The 16,696-nt window shown below is 38.1% G+C and overlaps 1 protein-coding gene across 1 annotated transcript; it reads right to left on the bottom strand.

The window, feature by feature from the left end:
* Positions 1-15,403: 15,403 nt before the first annotated feature.
* LOC112816225 (olfactory receptor 14K1-like) lies at positions 15,404-16,267 on the bottom strand. The gene has a single exon (XM_025862629.1). It carries the CDS (start codon positions 16,265-16,267, stop codon positions 15,404-15,406), a length of 864 nt encoding a protein of 287 aa, XP_025718414.1.
* Between the last annotated feature and the right edge of the window lie 429 nt (positions 16,268-16,696).

Below are 16,696 nucleotides of genomic sequence, written 5' to 3'. Positions count from 1 at the left end.
CACCCTCCAGTTCCATCCACGTCGTTGCAAATGGCAAGATCTGACTCCTTTTGATGGCTGCATAATATTCCATTGTGCATATATACCACTTCTTCTTTATCCATTCATCTGTCGATGGACATCTTAGCTCTTTTACAGTTTGCCTATTGTGGACATTGCTGCTATAAATATTGGGGTGCACGTACCCCTTCGGGTCCCTACATTTGTATCTTTGGGGTAAATACCCAGTAGTGCAATTGCTGGATCGAATGGTAGCTCTAATTTCAACTGTTTGAGGAACCTCCATACAATTTTCCAGAGTGGTTGCACCAGCTTGAATTCCCAACAACAGTGTAGGAGGGTTCCCCTTTCTCCACATCCCCGCCAACATCTGTCGTTCCCTGACTTGTTAATTTTAGCCATTCTGATGGGTGTGAGGTGGTATCTCATTGAGGTTTTGATTTGGATTTCCCTGATGCCGAGCGATGTTGAGCACTTTTTCATGTGCCTGTTGGCCATTTGGATGTCTTCTTTGAAAAGATGTCTGTTCATGTCTTCTGCCCATTTCTTGATTGGATTATTTGTTCTTTGGATGTTGAGTTTGATAAGTTCTTTATAGATTTTGGATACTAGCCCTTTATCTGATATGTCATTCGCAAATATTTTCTCCCATTCCGTCGGTTGTCTTTTGGTTTTGTGGACTGTTTCTTTTGCTGTGCAAAAGCTTTTTATCTTGATGAAATCCCAATAGTTCATTTTTGCCTTGGCTTCCCGTGCCTTTGGCGATGTTTCTAGGAAGCAGTTGCTGCGGCTGAGGTCGAAGAGGTTGGTGCCTGTGTTCTCCTTTAGGATTTGGATGGACTCCTGTCTCACGTTTAGGTCTTTCAACCATTTGGAGTCTATTTTTGTGTGTGGTGTAAGGAAATGGTCCAGTTTCATTCTTCTGCATGTGGCTGTCCAATTTCCCCAACACCATTTGTTGAAGAGACTGCCTTTTTTCCATTGGACATTCTTTCCTGCTTTGTCAAAGATAAGTTGACCATAGAGTTGAGGGTCCATTTCTGGGCTCTCTATTCTGTTCCATTGATCTATGTGTCTGTTTTTGTGCCAGTACCATACTGTCTTGATGATGACAGCTTTGTAATAGAGCTGGAAGTCCGGAATTGTGATGCTGCCCGCTTTGCTTTTCTTTTTCAATATTCCTCTGGCTATTCGGGGTCTCTTCTGGTTCCATACAAATTTTAGGATTATTTATTCCATTTCTTTGAAAAAAGTGGATGGTATTTTGATGGGGATTGCATTGAATGTGTGGATTGCTCTAGGTAGCATTGACATCTTCACAATGTTTGTTCTTCCAATCCATGAGCATGGAACGTTTTTCCATTTCTTTGTGTCTTCTTCAATTTCTTTCATGAGTATTTTATAGTTTTCTGAGTACAGATCCTTTGCCTCTTTGGTTAGATTTATTCCTAGGTATCTAATGGTTTTGGGTGCAATTGTAAATGGGATAGACTCCTTGATTTGTCTCTCTTCTGTCTTGTTGTTGGTGTATAGGAATGCCACTGATTTCTGTGCATTCATTTTATATCCTGCTACTTTACTGAATTCCTGTATGAGTTCTAGCAGTTTTGGAGTGGAGTCTTTTGGGTTTTCCACATACAGTATCATATCATCTGCCAAGAGTGAGAGTTTGACTTCCTCTTTGCCAATTTGGATGCCTTTGATTCATTTTGTTGTCTGATTGCTGTGGCTAGGACTTCTAATACTATGTTGAATAGCAGTGGTGATAGTGGACATCCCTGCCGCATTCGTGACCTTAGGGGAAAACCTCTCAGCCTTTCCCCATGGAGAATAATATTCACTGTAGGTTTTTCAAGGATGGCTTTTATGATATTGAGGTATGTACCCCCTATCCCTATAGTCTGAAAAGTTTTGATCAAGAAAGAATGCTGTACTTTGTCAAATGCTGTTTCTGCATCTATTGAGAGGATCATATGATTCTTGTTCTTTCTTTTGTTAAAGTATTGTATCACGTTGAATGATTTGTGGATGTTGAACCAACCTTGCAGCCCAGGGATAAATCCCACTTCGTCATGGTGAAGAATCCTTTTAATGTGCTGTTGGATCCTATTGGCTAGTATTTTGGAGAGAATTTTTGCATCCATGTTCATCAAGGATATTGGTCTGTAAATCTCCTTTTTGATCGGGTCTTTGTCTGGTTTTGGGATCAAGGTAATGGTGGCCTCAGAAAATAAGTTTAGAAGTTTTCCTTCTATTTCTATTTTTTTTGGAACAGTTGCAGGAGAATAGGTATTAATTCTTCTTTAAATGTCTGATAGAATTCCCCTGGGAAACCATCTGGCCCTGGGCTTCTGTTTGTTGGGAGATTTTGGATGACTGCTTCAATTTCCTTAGTGGTTATAGCTCTGTTCAGGTTTTCTATTTCTTCCTGGTTCAATTTTGGGAGTTGATACATCTCTAAGAATGCACCCATTTCTTCCAGGTTATGTAATTTGCTGGCATAGAGTTGCCAATAATATGTTCTTATAATTGTTTGTATTTCTTTGGTGTTGGTTGTGATCTCTCCTCTTTCATTCATGATTTTGTTGATTTGGGTCATTTCTCTTTTCTTTTTGATGAGTCTGGCCAGGGGTTTATTGATCTTGTTCATTCTTTCAAAGAACCAGCTCCTAGTTTTGTTGATCTGTCCTACTGTTTTTTCGTTTCTAGTTCATTGATTTCTGCCCTGGTCTTTATGATTTCTCTTCTCCTGCTGGGTTTAGGCTTTCTTTGCTGTTTTTTTTCTAGCTCCTTTAGGTGTAGGGTTAGGTTGTGTATTTGAGACCTTTCTTGTTTCTAGAGAAAGGCTTGTATTGCTATATACTTTCCTCTCAGGACTGCCTTTGCTGTATCCCAAAGGTTTTGAACAGTTTTGTTTTCATTTTCATTGGTTTCCATGAATTTTTTAAAGTCTTCTTTAATTTCCTGGTTGACGCATTCATTCTTTAGTAGGATGCTCTTTAGCCTCTATGTATTTGAGTTCTTTCCGACTTTCCTCTTGTAACTGAGTTCTAGTTTCCAAGCATTGTGGTCTGAAAATATGCACGGAATAATCCCAATCTTTTGGAACCCGTTGAGACCTCATTTGTGACCTAGGATATGATCAGTTCTGGAGAATTTTCCATGGGCACTAGAGAAGAGTGTGCTTTCCGCTGCTTTGGAATGGGATGTTTTAATATGTCTGTAAAGTCCATTTGGTCCAGTGTGTCATTTAAAGTCTTTATTTCCTTCTTGATCTTTTGCTTAGATGATCTGTCCATTTTAGTCAGGGGAGTGTTAAAGTCCCCCACTATTATTGTATTGTTGTCAATGTGTTTCTTTGCTTTTGTTATTAATTGCGTTATATAATTGGCTGCTCCCATGTTAGGGGCATAGATATTTACAATTGTTAGATCTTCTTATTGGATAGATCCTTTAAGTAGGATATAGTGTCCTTCTTCATCTCTTATTACAGTCTTTGTTTAAAATCTAATTTGTCTGATATAAGGATTTCCACCCCAGCTTTCTTTTGTGTCCATTAACATGGTCAATGTTTTTCCACCCCCTCACTTTCAATCTGGGGTGTCTTTGGATCTAAAATGAGTCTCTTGCATACAACATATTGATGGGTCTTTTTTTTTAATCCAATCTGATAGCTTGTGTCTTTTGATTGGGGCATTTAGCCCATTTACATTCAGGGTAACTACAGAAAGATATGAATTTAGTGCCATTGTATTGCCTGCAAGGTGACTGTGACTGTATACTGTCTGTGTTCCTTTCTGATCTATGCTGCTTTTAGGCTCTCTCTTTGCTTAGAGGACCCCTTTCAATATTTCTTTTAGGGCTGGTTTTGTGTTTGCAAATTCCTTTAGTTTTTGTTTGTCCTGGAAGCTTTTTACCTCTCCTTCCATTTTCAAGGACAGCCTTGCTGGATATAGTATTCTTGGCTGCATATTTTTCTCGCTTAGTGTTCTAAAGATATCATGCCAGTCCTTTCTGGTCTGCCAGGTCTCTGTGGATATGTCTGTTGCCAATCTAATGTTTTTACGATTGTAGGTTACATATCTCTTCTCCCGAGCTGCTTTCAGGATTTTCTCTTTGTCTCTGAGACTCGTAAGTTTTACTATTAGATGTCGGGGTGTTGACCTATTATTATTGATTTTGAGAGGGGTTCTCTGTGCCTCCTGGATTTTGATGCCTGTTTCCTTCCCCACATGAGGGAAGTTCTCTGCTATAATTTGCTCCAATATTCCTTCTGCCCCTCTCTCTCTTCTTCTTCTGGGATCCCAATAATTCTAATGTTGTTTCATCTTATTGTATCACTTATCTCTCGAATTCTGCCCTCGTGATCCTGTAGTTGTTTCTCTCTGTTTTTCTCAGCCTCTTTATTTTCCATCATTTGGTCTTTTATATCGCTGGTTCTCTCTTCTGCCTCATTTATCCTAGCAGTTAGTGCCCCCATTTTTGATTGCACCTCATCAATAGCCTTTTTGATTTCGACTTGGTTAGATTTTAGTTCACTTATTTCTCCAGAAAGGGTTTCTCTAATAACTTCCACACTTTTTTCAAGCCCAGCTAGTATCTTTAAAGTCATGATTCTGAACTCTAGACCTGACATCGTACTAATATCCATATTAAGTAGGTCCCTGGCAGAAGGTACTACCTCTTGTTCTTTTTGCTGAGGTGATTTTTTTTTTTGACTTGTCATTTTGTCCAGAGGTGAATAGATGAATGAGAGAACAAAATGCTAAGAGGTTAACAACGTCCCCAGCAAATATACTGTATACAAATCAGAAAAGACCTGAAACCAGGGGAAAAGAAAGGGAAAGAAAGAAAAAAGAAAGAGAAAAAAAGAAAAAGAAAAAGATAAAAACAGACACAAACAGAACAAAACCAAAAAAAAAAAACAGAATATGATCAAATATGATCAGGCTAGTGCATAGATCAGTGGCACACACTAGATTTTGTGTGTATTTTGGTCTGTTAGAAGAAAGTGCCTCCTAAAATTTTAAAGGAAGAAAGACTTATATATGTACAAAATAAGGGTTGATACAATGAAGGGACGGAAGATGACTGTAAAGATGAAACTTATAAAAGGTTTTATAAACAGAATTGATAAGAACTTGTTTGAAAGAAGAAAGAAGAAAATGAAAAAAAAAGAAAAAAGAAAAGAAAAAAATGGGAGAGACTGTGATCAGGCAGGAGACTAGAACAAAGCCATACACTAGTGATTTAGGGTATATTTTGATCTGTTAGAAGAAACTGTATATCAAAATTTTAAAGAGAAAATAACATATATATATATATGCCAAAAATAAGGGTAACTAGTATGAAGGGATAAAATATGACTCTAAAAATGAAAAATAAAAAACGTTTTTTTAAAAAAGGGATGGATAAGATGTTGGTTGAAAAAGGGAAAAAGAAAAATTCAAAAAAAAAGTTTAAAAAATTAACTTTGAAAAACTAATGAATCATGGTAAAAAAGCCATGAATTCTATGCGCAGTATTCCCCTAGCGCTGGAGTTCTCCCATTCTCCTTGATCGGTAAACTTGGTCTTGGCTTGCTGGCTGTTCCTGCTGATCTTCTGGGGGAGGGGCCTGTTGCCGTGGTTTCCAAATGTCTTCATGGAGGCAGAATTGCCCCGCTCTTTTCGGTCCAGGTTAAGCAAGCTGTTTGGGTTTGCTCTCAGGAGCTTTTGTTCCCTGCCAGCTCTCGGCACATCTTTGGAGGACCAGGGTGAAAATGTTGGCCTCCCACTCTCTTCCCGGAGGAGCTGAGAACTCGGGGCCCCACTCCTCAGTGCGCCCCCAGAGGAAAGCATTCAATCACTCCTATCTCCCCGGTCTCCGGCCGCACTCCGCACTCACCCGGCCTGTGACCGAGCATTTCACTAGCTCTGGCACCCGACCCCATGTGGAATCTCTAAATCCAGCAGATCCCTGCGGTGCGCTCCCGTGCCGCCCCTCCTGGGGGAGGGAGGGGAGTCTCCCCGGCTCTGCTGCTTGTTGGGTCCCTGCTGGAGGCGCAGTGGCCCGAGTCAGCCAGGGATCACAGTTTATGGCCACCCTGAGCTCCCAGCCCATGCCTCGGCTCCGCCTCTGCAGCCGGCTTCCCCACTCCGATACCTGGGAGCTCTGCCGCACTTAGGCACACCCGGTCTTTCTGTGACCCCGAGGGTCCTGAGACCACACTGTACCGCGAGGGTTCTACCTCCTGCTTAGCCACTGGAGTGACGTCCCTCAGCGGAATCGACTTCTAAAAGTTTCAATTTTGTGCTCCGCGGCTCTAACATTTGCCAGAAGCGGCCATCAGAGGCCCCCTCCCCCGCCGTCTATCCTCCCGATTATCACCTCGGATTCACTTCTCCGCAGGTCCTACCTTCCAGAAAGTGGTCGCTTTTCTGTTCAGAGAGTTGTTGCTACTCTGTTCTTCGATCTCCTGTTGAGTTCGTAAGTGTTCAGAATGGTTTGATCCGTATTCAGCTGAATTCCTGAGACCAGACAAAATCCAGGTCTCCTACTCCTCCGCCATCTTGCTCCGCCCAACAATGTTTATTCCTCTGATCCAAGAGCATGGAATATTTTTCCATCTTTTTGTGTCTTCTTCAATTTCTTTCATGAGTGTTCTGTAGTTCCTAGAGTATAGATCCTTTACCTCTTTGTTTAGGTTTATTCCAAGGTGTCTTATGGTTTTTGGTGCTATTGTAATGGAATCGTTTCTCTAATTTCTCTTTCTACAGTTGCGTTGTTAGTTTATATGAAAGCAACTGATTTCTGTGCATTTATTTTGTGCCCTGCCACATTACTGAATTGCTGTATGAGTTTTAGTAATTTAGGGGTGGAGTCTTTTGGGTTTTCCACATAAAGTATCATGTTGTCTGTGAAAAGAGAGAATTTGACTTCTTCTATGCCAATTTGAATACCTTTTATTTCTTTTTGTTCTCTGCTGTTGCTAGGACTTCTAATACTATGTTGAAAAAGAATGGCAAGAGTGGGCATCCTTGACGTGTTCCTGATCTTAAGGGAAAGGCTCTCAACTTTCCCCCTTTGAGGATGATATGCACTGTCGGTTTTTCATAGATGCATTTTATGAACTTGAAGAATGTTCCCTCTATCCCTGTACTTTGAAGAGTTTTAATCAGGAAAGGATGTTATATTTTGTCAAATGCTTTTTCTGCATCAGTTGAGAGAACCATATGGTTCTTCTCCCTCCTCTTATTAATGTGTTCTATCACATTGATTGATTTGCAAATGTTGAACCACCTTGCATCTCAGGGATAAAACCCACTTGGTTGTGATGGAAGATCCTTTTAGGGTATTGTTGGATCCTTTTAGCTAGGATTTTGTTGAGGATTTTGGAATCCATATTCATCACGGATATCGGTCTGAAATTCTCCTTTTTGATGGGGTCTTTGCCTGGTTTGGGGATTAAGGTAATGCAGGCCTCATAGAATGAGTTTGTAAGTTTTCCTTCTGTTTCTATTTTTTGAAACAGCTTCAGTAGAATAGGTATTATTTCTTCTTTGAATGTTTGGTAGAATTCCCCAGAGAATCCATCAGGCCCTGGACTCTTGTTTTTTGGGAGGTTTTTGATCACTGCTTCAATCTCTTTAGTGGTTATTGGCCTATTTAGGTTGTCAATTTCTTCCTGTTTCAATCTTGGCAGTTATCGGTTTCAAGGAAGGCCTCCATTTCATCCAGATTGCTCAGTTTATTGGCATATTTTTGTTGATAATAATTTCTAATAATTGTTTCTATTTCCTTGGTGTTAATCATGATCTCTCCCCTTTCGTTCATAATTTTATTAATTTGGGTCCTTTATTTTCTTTTGGATAAGTCTGGCCAGTGGTTTATCGATCTTATTAATTCTTTCAAAGAACCAACTTCTAGTTTCATTGATCTGATCTATTGTGTTTCTGGTTTCTAATTAATTTATTTCTGCTCCAATTCTAATTATTTCTCTTCTAATGCGTGGCTTAGGCATCGTTTGTTGCTTTTTCTCTAGTTCTTTAAGGTGTAGAGTAGTTGGTGAATTAGGGATTTTTATAATTTTTTGTGAGTCTTGGATGGCTGTGTATTTCCCCCTTAGGACTACCTTTGCAGTATCCCATAGGTTTTGGACTGATGTGTTTTCATTCTCATTGATTTCCATGAATTGTTTAAGTTCTTCTTTGATTTCCTTGTTGACCCAAACATTCTTGAGCAGAGTATTCTTTAGCTTCCAAGTGTTTGAATTTCTGCCAATTTTTTTTCTTGTGACTGAGTTCCAGTTTTAAAGCATTGTGGTCTGAGAATATGCAGGTGATAATCTCAATCTTTTGGCATCAGGTGAGACCTGATTTGTGACCCAGTATGTATGGTCTATTCTGGAGAAAGTTCCATGTGCTCTGGAGAAGAATGAATATTCTCTTGTTTTAGGGTGGAATAATCTGTAAATATCTATGAGGTCCATCTGGTCCAGTGTGTCCTTCAAAGCTCTTGTTTCCTTGTTGATTTTCTGCTTAGATGATCTGTCCATTGCTGAGAGTGGAGTATTGAGGTCTCCTACATTTAACGTATTGTTATCAATATGACTCTTTATTTTAGTTAACAGTTGGTTTATGTAGATGGTTGCTCCCATGTTGGGGGCATAGATATTTACAATTGTTAGATCTTCTTGATGGATAGAGCCTTTAAGAATGATATAGTGTTCTTCTGTGTCTCTAACTACAGACTTTAGTTTAAAATCTAATTTGTCTGATATAAGAATTGCTACCCCAGCTTTCTTTTGTGGTCCACTGGCATGGGAGATGGATCTCTAACTCTTCACTTTCAGTCTGGATGTGTCTTTAGGTTCAAAATGAGTCTCTTGAAGGCAGCATGTGGAAGGGTCCTGTCTTTTTATCCAATCTGCAACCTTGTGCTGTTTTATGGGAGCATGTAGGCCATTCACTTTGAGAGTGATTTTTAAAATATATGAATTAATTGTCATCATGTTGCCTGTGAAGACATTGTTCTTATACATTGTCCCTGTAAATTTCTGTTGTATATCACTCCTGGGGTCCTTCTCCTTTTATAGAACTCCCCTTAAAATTTCTTGCAGGGCCGGCTTTGTGGTCACATATTCTTTCAGTTTCTGCTGGTCGTGGAAGCTCTTCATCTCTCCATCCATTCTAAATGACAGCCTTGCTGGATAAAGTATTCTTGGCTGCATGTTCTTCTCATTTAGTAGCCTGAATATGTTTTGCCAGGCCTTTCTGGCTTGCCAGGCCTCTGTGGATAGGTCTGACATTATTCTGATGTTCCTCCCTCTGTCTGTAAGGAATCTCTTCCCCCTAACTGCCCTTAAGATGGTTTCCTTGGTTCTAAGATTTGCGAGTCTTACTATTACATGCCGGGTGTTGGCCTGTTTTTCTTGATCTTGGGAGGGGTCCTCTCTGCCTCTAGGATGTGAATGTTTGTTTCATTCCCCAGATTAGGGAAGTTCTCAGCTACGATTTGCTCAAATACATCTTCTAGTCCTCTCTCTCTCTCCACTCCCTCCGGGATTCCAATTATTCTGACATTGGAACGCTTCATGGTGTCACTTATTTCTCTGAATCTATTTTCATGGATTCTAGTTGTTTTTCCCTGGCCTTCTCTTTTCCCTTTTTATCTATTATATTGTCTTCCAGGTCACTTATTCATTCTTCTGCCTCACTTACCTTAGCTGTTAGATTATCTAGGTTGGATTGGATCTCATTGATAGCATTTTTAAGTTCTGCCAATTCAGCTTTCATTTCTGCCCTTAGAAACTCTATGTTGCCATTATTGATTTCTCCATTCTAGCCATTGTCTTCATAATTGCTAGCCTGAATTCTATCTCTGACATCTTGGTTATATCTGCATCCATTTGTAAATCTGCAGCATAAGTCATAATCTCTGAGTCTTTTCTATTTTGAGAGTTCCTCCTCCTAGTCATTCTGTTGATGGGTGTTTTAGGGAATGTATAGTGTGCAAATTATTGACCAGAACCCAAGCAAGATGCACCTGTTTTCTTGGGACCTTAAGGTTGCTGGTCTTTTGTTTTCCCAGACTGTCCTCTGGGGGAGGGGCCTGCCCTGCTGTCACTCAGGTAAGCCTGTTTGGGCAGAGTTACACTGCCCCCCTATGGTGGGGGATGGGCTCAGCAGGAATCAGTTTTGGGGGTTTTTGTTCTCTGGTGGCTTTTCCTGGCAGCTTTCCACCTCTCTTCTCTGAGTCAGAGCAGAGAGAGTTACAGTCTGTTCTTCATTAACCTCCCCAGGCCACAGCATCTCCATTTCTGTCTGTGCTGCTATAAACTGCTGTGTCCTGGGTTGTGCGCTCCTCTGCAGTGCCCCCAGTCCTGCCTCCTGGTCCGAGCACGTCTCTGCCCTTTGTGCTTCTATAACCGCCAGCCGCTCCCAGTTCTCAGGTGTGACCCCGCCACTCCGGGTTTCCACCCCGGGGGCTGCCCTAAAGTCCTTTCCCCGCTGCTACTGGTCCGCGAGTCTGTGCCCAGTCCCTAGCGCATGAGACTGTCACTCACCAGCGGTGTAGGATCCCCATGGCCAGGCACCCTCCCTTTGCCGTTTATCCTCCAGTATCTGCCCATGGAATCAGGGCTCCCAGCTTTGTACTTCAAAACCAACTGCCTGTGATATTCTGTTTGTAGAGATCCAGATCTTCTTACATCTCAGGCTGGTTTCCTGGGTGCTCAGAATGGTCTGGTAGATATCCAGCTCAATTCCAGGGACCAGTTGAAATAGGGCCCCCCAATCCTCCACCATCTTTCTTTCTCCCCAAAATCCAAACATCTTAAACTCAAGTGATCCAGAAATTTTAATTCTTGGAGGTAAGAACATCTGTTATCACGCAGCTCTGACTTTCACAGGAATTGCTCAATTTGACTGGTCATACCTTTTCATCATGCTGTTGAATAACCACTGTGTGCGAGGACATCTGTTCTTTATAGATAACATTAAAACAATTTAAAGAGTAAGTCATAAAAAATGATACTCAAAACTCATAACCAACCACCATTTTAATTAGACTATTTAAATGTTCCTTCAAATAAATAATGAAAAAACTTGAATAGGCAACTTATAAAAGAGGAAACCCAACATTTAAAAATATCATCAATATCATTAATCATCAGGTGAATGAAAATTAAAAACATAGTGAAATGTCTATGTAAACCCACCACAAGGGTTAAAACTTAAAAAAACTCCCAAACACCAAGTGGTCCTGAAACTGCAGCCACAGGAACTATTATAAAAGATGACTTGAAGTGAAACTTGATGCAGCCATACTGCAAAACAAGTTGAAATTATTTAGTTTTATGATATGTATAACCCCTAAACAAGTAATTACACTCCTAGAAATACCAATACTATACCTATTAGACCTGTTAGAATGCCTGTTTTCAAAAAGATAAGAAATATACAATGCTGGGAAGAATATGGAGAAAAAAGAATGCTTGTGCACTTTTGGTGGAAATATAAATTGGTGCAGCCACTATGGAAAACAGTATGGAGTTCAACAAAAATTAAAAAGAAAACTATCAAGTGATCCAACAATTCCACTTCTGGGCATTATCCTAAGGAACCTAAAACACTAACTCAAAAAAGACCTATGCATCTCCATTTTCATTTCAATAGTTTTACCTTAGTTCAGACATGGAAACATGTATCTGTTACTTAAGTATATATTGACGGATGAATGGCTAAATAAAATGTGGTGTATATATATGCAATGGAATCATAGTCACCCATAAAATTAATATATTGTTATTTGTGACAATACGGATGGATCTTGAGGACATTATACTAAGTGAAAAGTCAGAAGTCAAACAGAAACAGACAAATACTGTATGATCTCACTTATATGTGGAATCTGAAAAAGCACATGGCGAGATCAGTTCTCATTTTATTCAATGATAAAAATTGCAAAGGAAAATTTCAACTGATATATCTGTTAATCAATGTATCTACCATCTATTTTTTTTCCTGTATCTATTGTCTATCATTTTTCTTTATAGCACATTTCTAGATACCTTACCTTTAAAACTTATGTCTATTGACAGCATTTCCACCTCTAATTAGTCTATTTTTAATTTTTTTCAATAAAGATTATTTTAAAACTTGTGTGCATTTTGTGTCTTTTCTTGTACTTTCTGCTGGTATGCTCTTCAAGTTATGCTGTTCCAAATCACTATTTCCACATATGAATTTCCCAAATTTGTTGTTTGAAATGGCAACTACTAGTAATTGTCTTAATCCCCTACTTGTTTTGCCATGTTGAACATCCTCTGGCATTTGGCTCACAGTGGAGGCCCATATTCTGTGGGGAAACAGTCGAAGGACTAGTGTTGGATATTTTATTCAATTTCCAACTTGTGGGGCCTTTTAAATAAATATTTTAATATGTCAGAAAATAATAAATAAATCTGTTTACACCATACCAAATTCAGACTTTTCCACACACTTATTAAACACTGTGCAGAAGTTTTCTAAAAAATCACACATTTTTGTTTCAACTTATGAAGAATAAAATGTTTTTCCAGCTATAAAGAGCTTCTTTTGAAATGAGGTGAAAAAACTATTTCCATTTATTTTTATCTGAATCATTATTGTGATACTAAAGTTTGGGGGGAAGGGATTGATAGGTCATGATAGAAGCGACATATAAGCTTGCAGTGTCTCAATAGATGCGCCATGTCCCCATCTAAAGCATGTAAGTGTATTATACTATGTGATATCATCATCATCATCATATATAATAATATACGGCATGTTTAAAGTTCCATGGAGTAGGTAAAGGAGGGCCAAAATGATGGAGAAAGGATTTCATAGAAAAAATGACAAAATAATAAGCTCTATTATCATAACACAACATTACCAAAGGATGAATGACTTGTTACAGTTCTCTTTGCTTTGAATGTAAAACATAAGAAATCATCTCAGTTCTACTTCATTATACTACTCATTAACTCTTTATCCCAATTGAAAATTGGGGTGTATTCATGTATCTGTATATGTATATTTCTGTGACTTACAACATACTCTTTATGATTTTTCTTAAAAATTTACTAATTATTGGGCGCCTGGGTGGCTCAGTTGGTTAAGCAACTGCCTTCGGCTCAGGTCATGATCCTGGAGTCCCGGGATCGAGTCCCACATCGGGCTCCCTGCTCAGCAAGGAGTCTGCTTCTCCCTCTGACCCTTCCCCCTCTCATGTGCTCTCTCTCTCTCTCATTCTCTCTCTCTCAAATAAATAAATAAAATCTTTAAAAAAATTTACTAATTATTTAATGTCCTTAATTCTAAGATAAACATTTGTTTCTTATTTCAATGCTTTTATAAAAGGTGTTCATTCAAAATTGATATAATCATTTAATGTAATGTTTATTTTCTTGAAAAATAAGTAACTAAATTTGTGGTACATTTGAAAATAATAGAAACGAATTTATATTTATACAAAAGTATGTTAAAGGAAAAGTTATGGTGTAACTGTTATGTGATCAGAACCATGATTTGGACTATAGAAATAAATCAAAATTTTTTTAATGTATGGGTTTTTCACGTAGGCATCACTTAAAACAGTTGCTGTGTATTAAAATAATTTGCTTATTAGAAAGGATATATATTTTTTTATCAACTATATATATGAGTCTCACTAGAAGAGATATCAAAACCATTTCTGTCAACTATGTACAAGGATTTAGAGATTGGGAAATATGCAATTAAATGCTCTCATAATTCTCTATATCAAAACCTTATTTAAGCTAGACTTTGAAATATGGATATAATTTGGAAACATAGGAGATTTCATGAGGAGGGTAATATAAAGCTTCAGAAATGCAATGATGAGTCTACAGAACATGAAAGGTATTGCTACAGACATTTTTTATGTCTCTATGTTACAAGCCATATAACATAACATGTTTCCCAACTTCCCTCGGTCTCCTTTTTCTATCTCTTTAACTATATTCACATCACTTCACATTGGTTGGAAGAATAAAAGTGACAAGATAGTTTTCTGCAGCAAAAAATGAAAATAATTTTAAATATTTAGGCTATTTGAAATGTTATATGACACTGAAACCTGGAAAAAGTGGACGTGGGATTTATCACAATGAGAGAAACAGTGCCAGATGCTATTTTCATAAATTCCAACATTATTAAAAAATAATTAGCACAATATCTAACATCAGCACATTAGATAAAAGTTAATTATATAAATAAAAATATATGAGTACAAAAATATAATTTTCATCAAAGGAACAAAAATGTAAGAATAATCTAATTAAATATATGAGTAAATATATAAAATCCATCATAAGATATATATAAGTCAAATAACTGAAGCTTGTGAGTAAATTGAGTATTTTCCTAAACTGCAAAACTTAGTCAAAATCAATTTATATTAAAATCGAATTTTCAGGGTGGCTATGTGGCTCAGTTGGTTAAGTGTCCCGACTCTGGATCTCAGCTCAGGTCTCGATCCCATGGTCATGAGTTCAAACCCCACATTGGGCTCCACACTGTGTGTGGCGCCTACCTAAAAATAAATAAATAAATAAATAATAATCAAATTCCCATCAGATATTGAAAAGCAAATGCTATAAAGTGGAATGAATAAAATATAGATGCAAAATCTAGGATATTAAAAAATGATATAAATGAAATGTCATGGAAGATGATAGTTTTGGAGGAATAAAAATCTCATGCAAATCTCACTGTATATGTAGCTCATCACAGGAGTCCAAATCACTGAAGAAGAGAAAAAATTTTCATAATTTCTATATAATTAAGATAGAAAGTGAAGGAATATGAGACAATTAATTTCTATTATAACTGACAATCAGAGGGGTGCCTGCGCTGTTCAGTCAGTTAAACATCTGCCTTTGGCTCAGGTCATGATCCTGGTGTCCTGGAATTGAGCCCAGAGTCAGGCTTCCTGCTCAGTGGGGAGTCTGCTCCTCCCTCCTCCCTGTTCCTGCTCCTACTCTATCTCTGAAATGAATTAAAAATAAAATTGACAACCTGAGACCATTACTAACAAGACCCTATGTAGTAGAAATAACTCCAAGCAGCTATTTGAGTAATAAACAGCTTCAAATTTCATCACCTTTCCATTACTCCTTTTAATATCTTTTTTTCTTCTTCTTGAAACAAAGTTTTATTCAGGACACATTGCAATATGAAATGGGGCAACATTTTCAACATCTGTTTTCAAAATGTTCTCCCCATAGAGTTATATTTTTAAAATCAAATAAAAGTGAGTAGCTTAATTTTAATTTCTTTTTTCTTTTCTTTCCTTTCCTTTTTTTATTTTGCTTAACTTTAATTTCAACATATGTTCAGCATTTTCCTGTAAAATAATCAGCTAATCTCCATAGGACTTAAGCAAGAGCTAATTTAATATCTTTGCTCCTCAGACAGTAGATAACAGGGTTCAAGGTGGGAGGTACCACAGAATAGAACATAGACATGAACAAGTCCAGGAGAGAAGGCTCATGAGAGGTTGGCTTCAAATAAGCAATAGTACCTGTTAGAAGGAATGTAGTCACCAGAATCAGGTGAGGCAAGCAGGGGGAAAAGGCTTTGCCCTGTTTCTGTCTGGTTGGGATATTTAACACAGTGGAGAAAATATGTACATAAGAGACCACAAATCCATAACAGACCCCAATGGCCACACTGACATTAATAGTTGCATGTTCCACAGAACAAGTGAGCTTCAGTAGGGCAGGCACATCACAAAATAACTGATGTATCTTAGTGGACCCACAAAATTTTAAAGAGAATGTCCCAGCTGAGTACAAGATTCTGAAGACCCCTCCACTGAGCCAGGAGACTAACACCAGCTGGACACAGACCTCTTTGCTCATAACAGCTTCATAATGCAGAGGATGACAGATGGCAATATAGCAGTCATAAGACATTGCAGTGAGAATGCCAATCTCGGACCCAGACATTAGTACCACAAGGAAGAGCTGTAACACACAACCCAGGAAAGAGATGGAGTCAGTGAAGGTGATGGCATTGAGGATGGATTTGGGGACTGTGGCAGAAATGAGACACATATCTAAGAAGGATAAATGCCTTAGGAAGAAGTACATTGGAGTGTGGAGGTGTTGGTCAAGAATTGTGAGGAACATGATAATTAAATTCTCCACTATGGCCAGTAGGTAGATCAGGAAGAGAAACACAGCATGTAGCCTCAAGAGCATCTGGTTCTCAGTAAATCTCAGAAGCAAGAATTCCATTATTATTGTTTGATTCATCGTATTTTATACTTAAAAGCCACCTATTGAATAAAGAAAAAAGTTACATTAAAATAACAAAATATTATTTACTTCTTTATTTTTGAAACATGTATACTTTATTAACATGGGATAGATGGAAAATTTAAAATATCAAGATATCTATATTTATAGTTTAATCAGATATAAAACAACTATAAGCATAACAGTCCAATATAACTGGACTTAAATTCATTGTGAAAGGTGAAAATAATTCCACTTCCCTCTCTAACTCAATACTTGAAATGATTTTTGAGTAAATTTATTTCAGCGGGAATTTCAGAATTGGCTACATAATTCCAATTGTAATAGAATGCATATTTGTTATGCATAAATATCCTAATTGATGTAAGTGGTGATGTGGGTCAGAAGTCATGGATGAGAGGTTATGCA

The sequence above is a fragment of the Callorhinus ursinus genome, unplaced genomic scaffold, assembly GCF_003265705.2.
Source record: "Callorhinus ursinus isolate GAN/ISIS: 27379988/994484 unplaced genomic scaffold, GSC_fseal_2.0 scaffold81, whole genome shotgun sequence".
Lineage (NCBI taxonomy): Eukaryota > Metazoa > Chordata > Mammalia > Carnivora > Otariidae > Callorhinus > Callorhinus ursinus.
The sequence above is the reverse complement of the archived record's forward strand: the minus strand, read 5'-3'. Positions and strand labels throughout refer to the sequence as shown.

Bases quoted from the DNA above. Each gene is read 5' to 3' on its own strand.
- LOC112816225 (XM_025862629.1), bottom strand. From the start codon at position 16,267: ATGGAATTCTTGCTTCTGAGATTTACTGAGAACCAGATGCTCTTGAGG.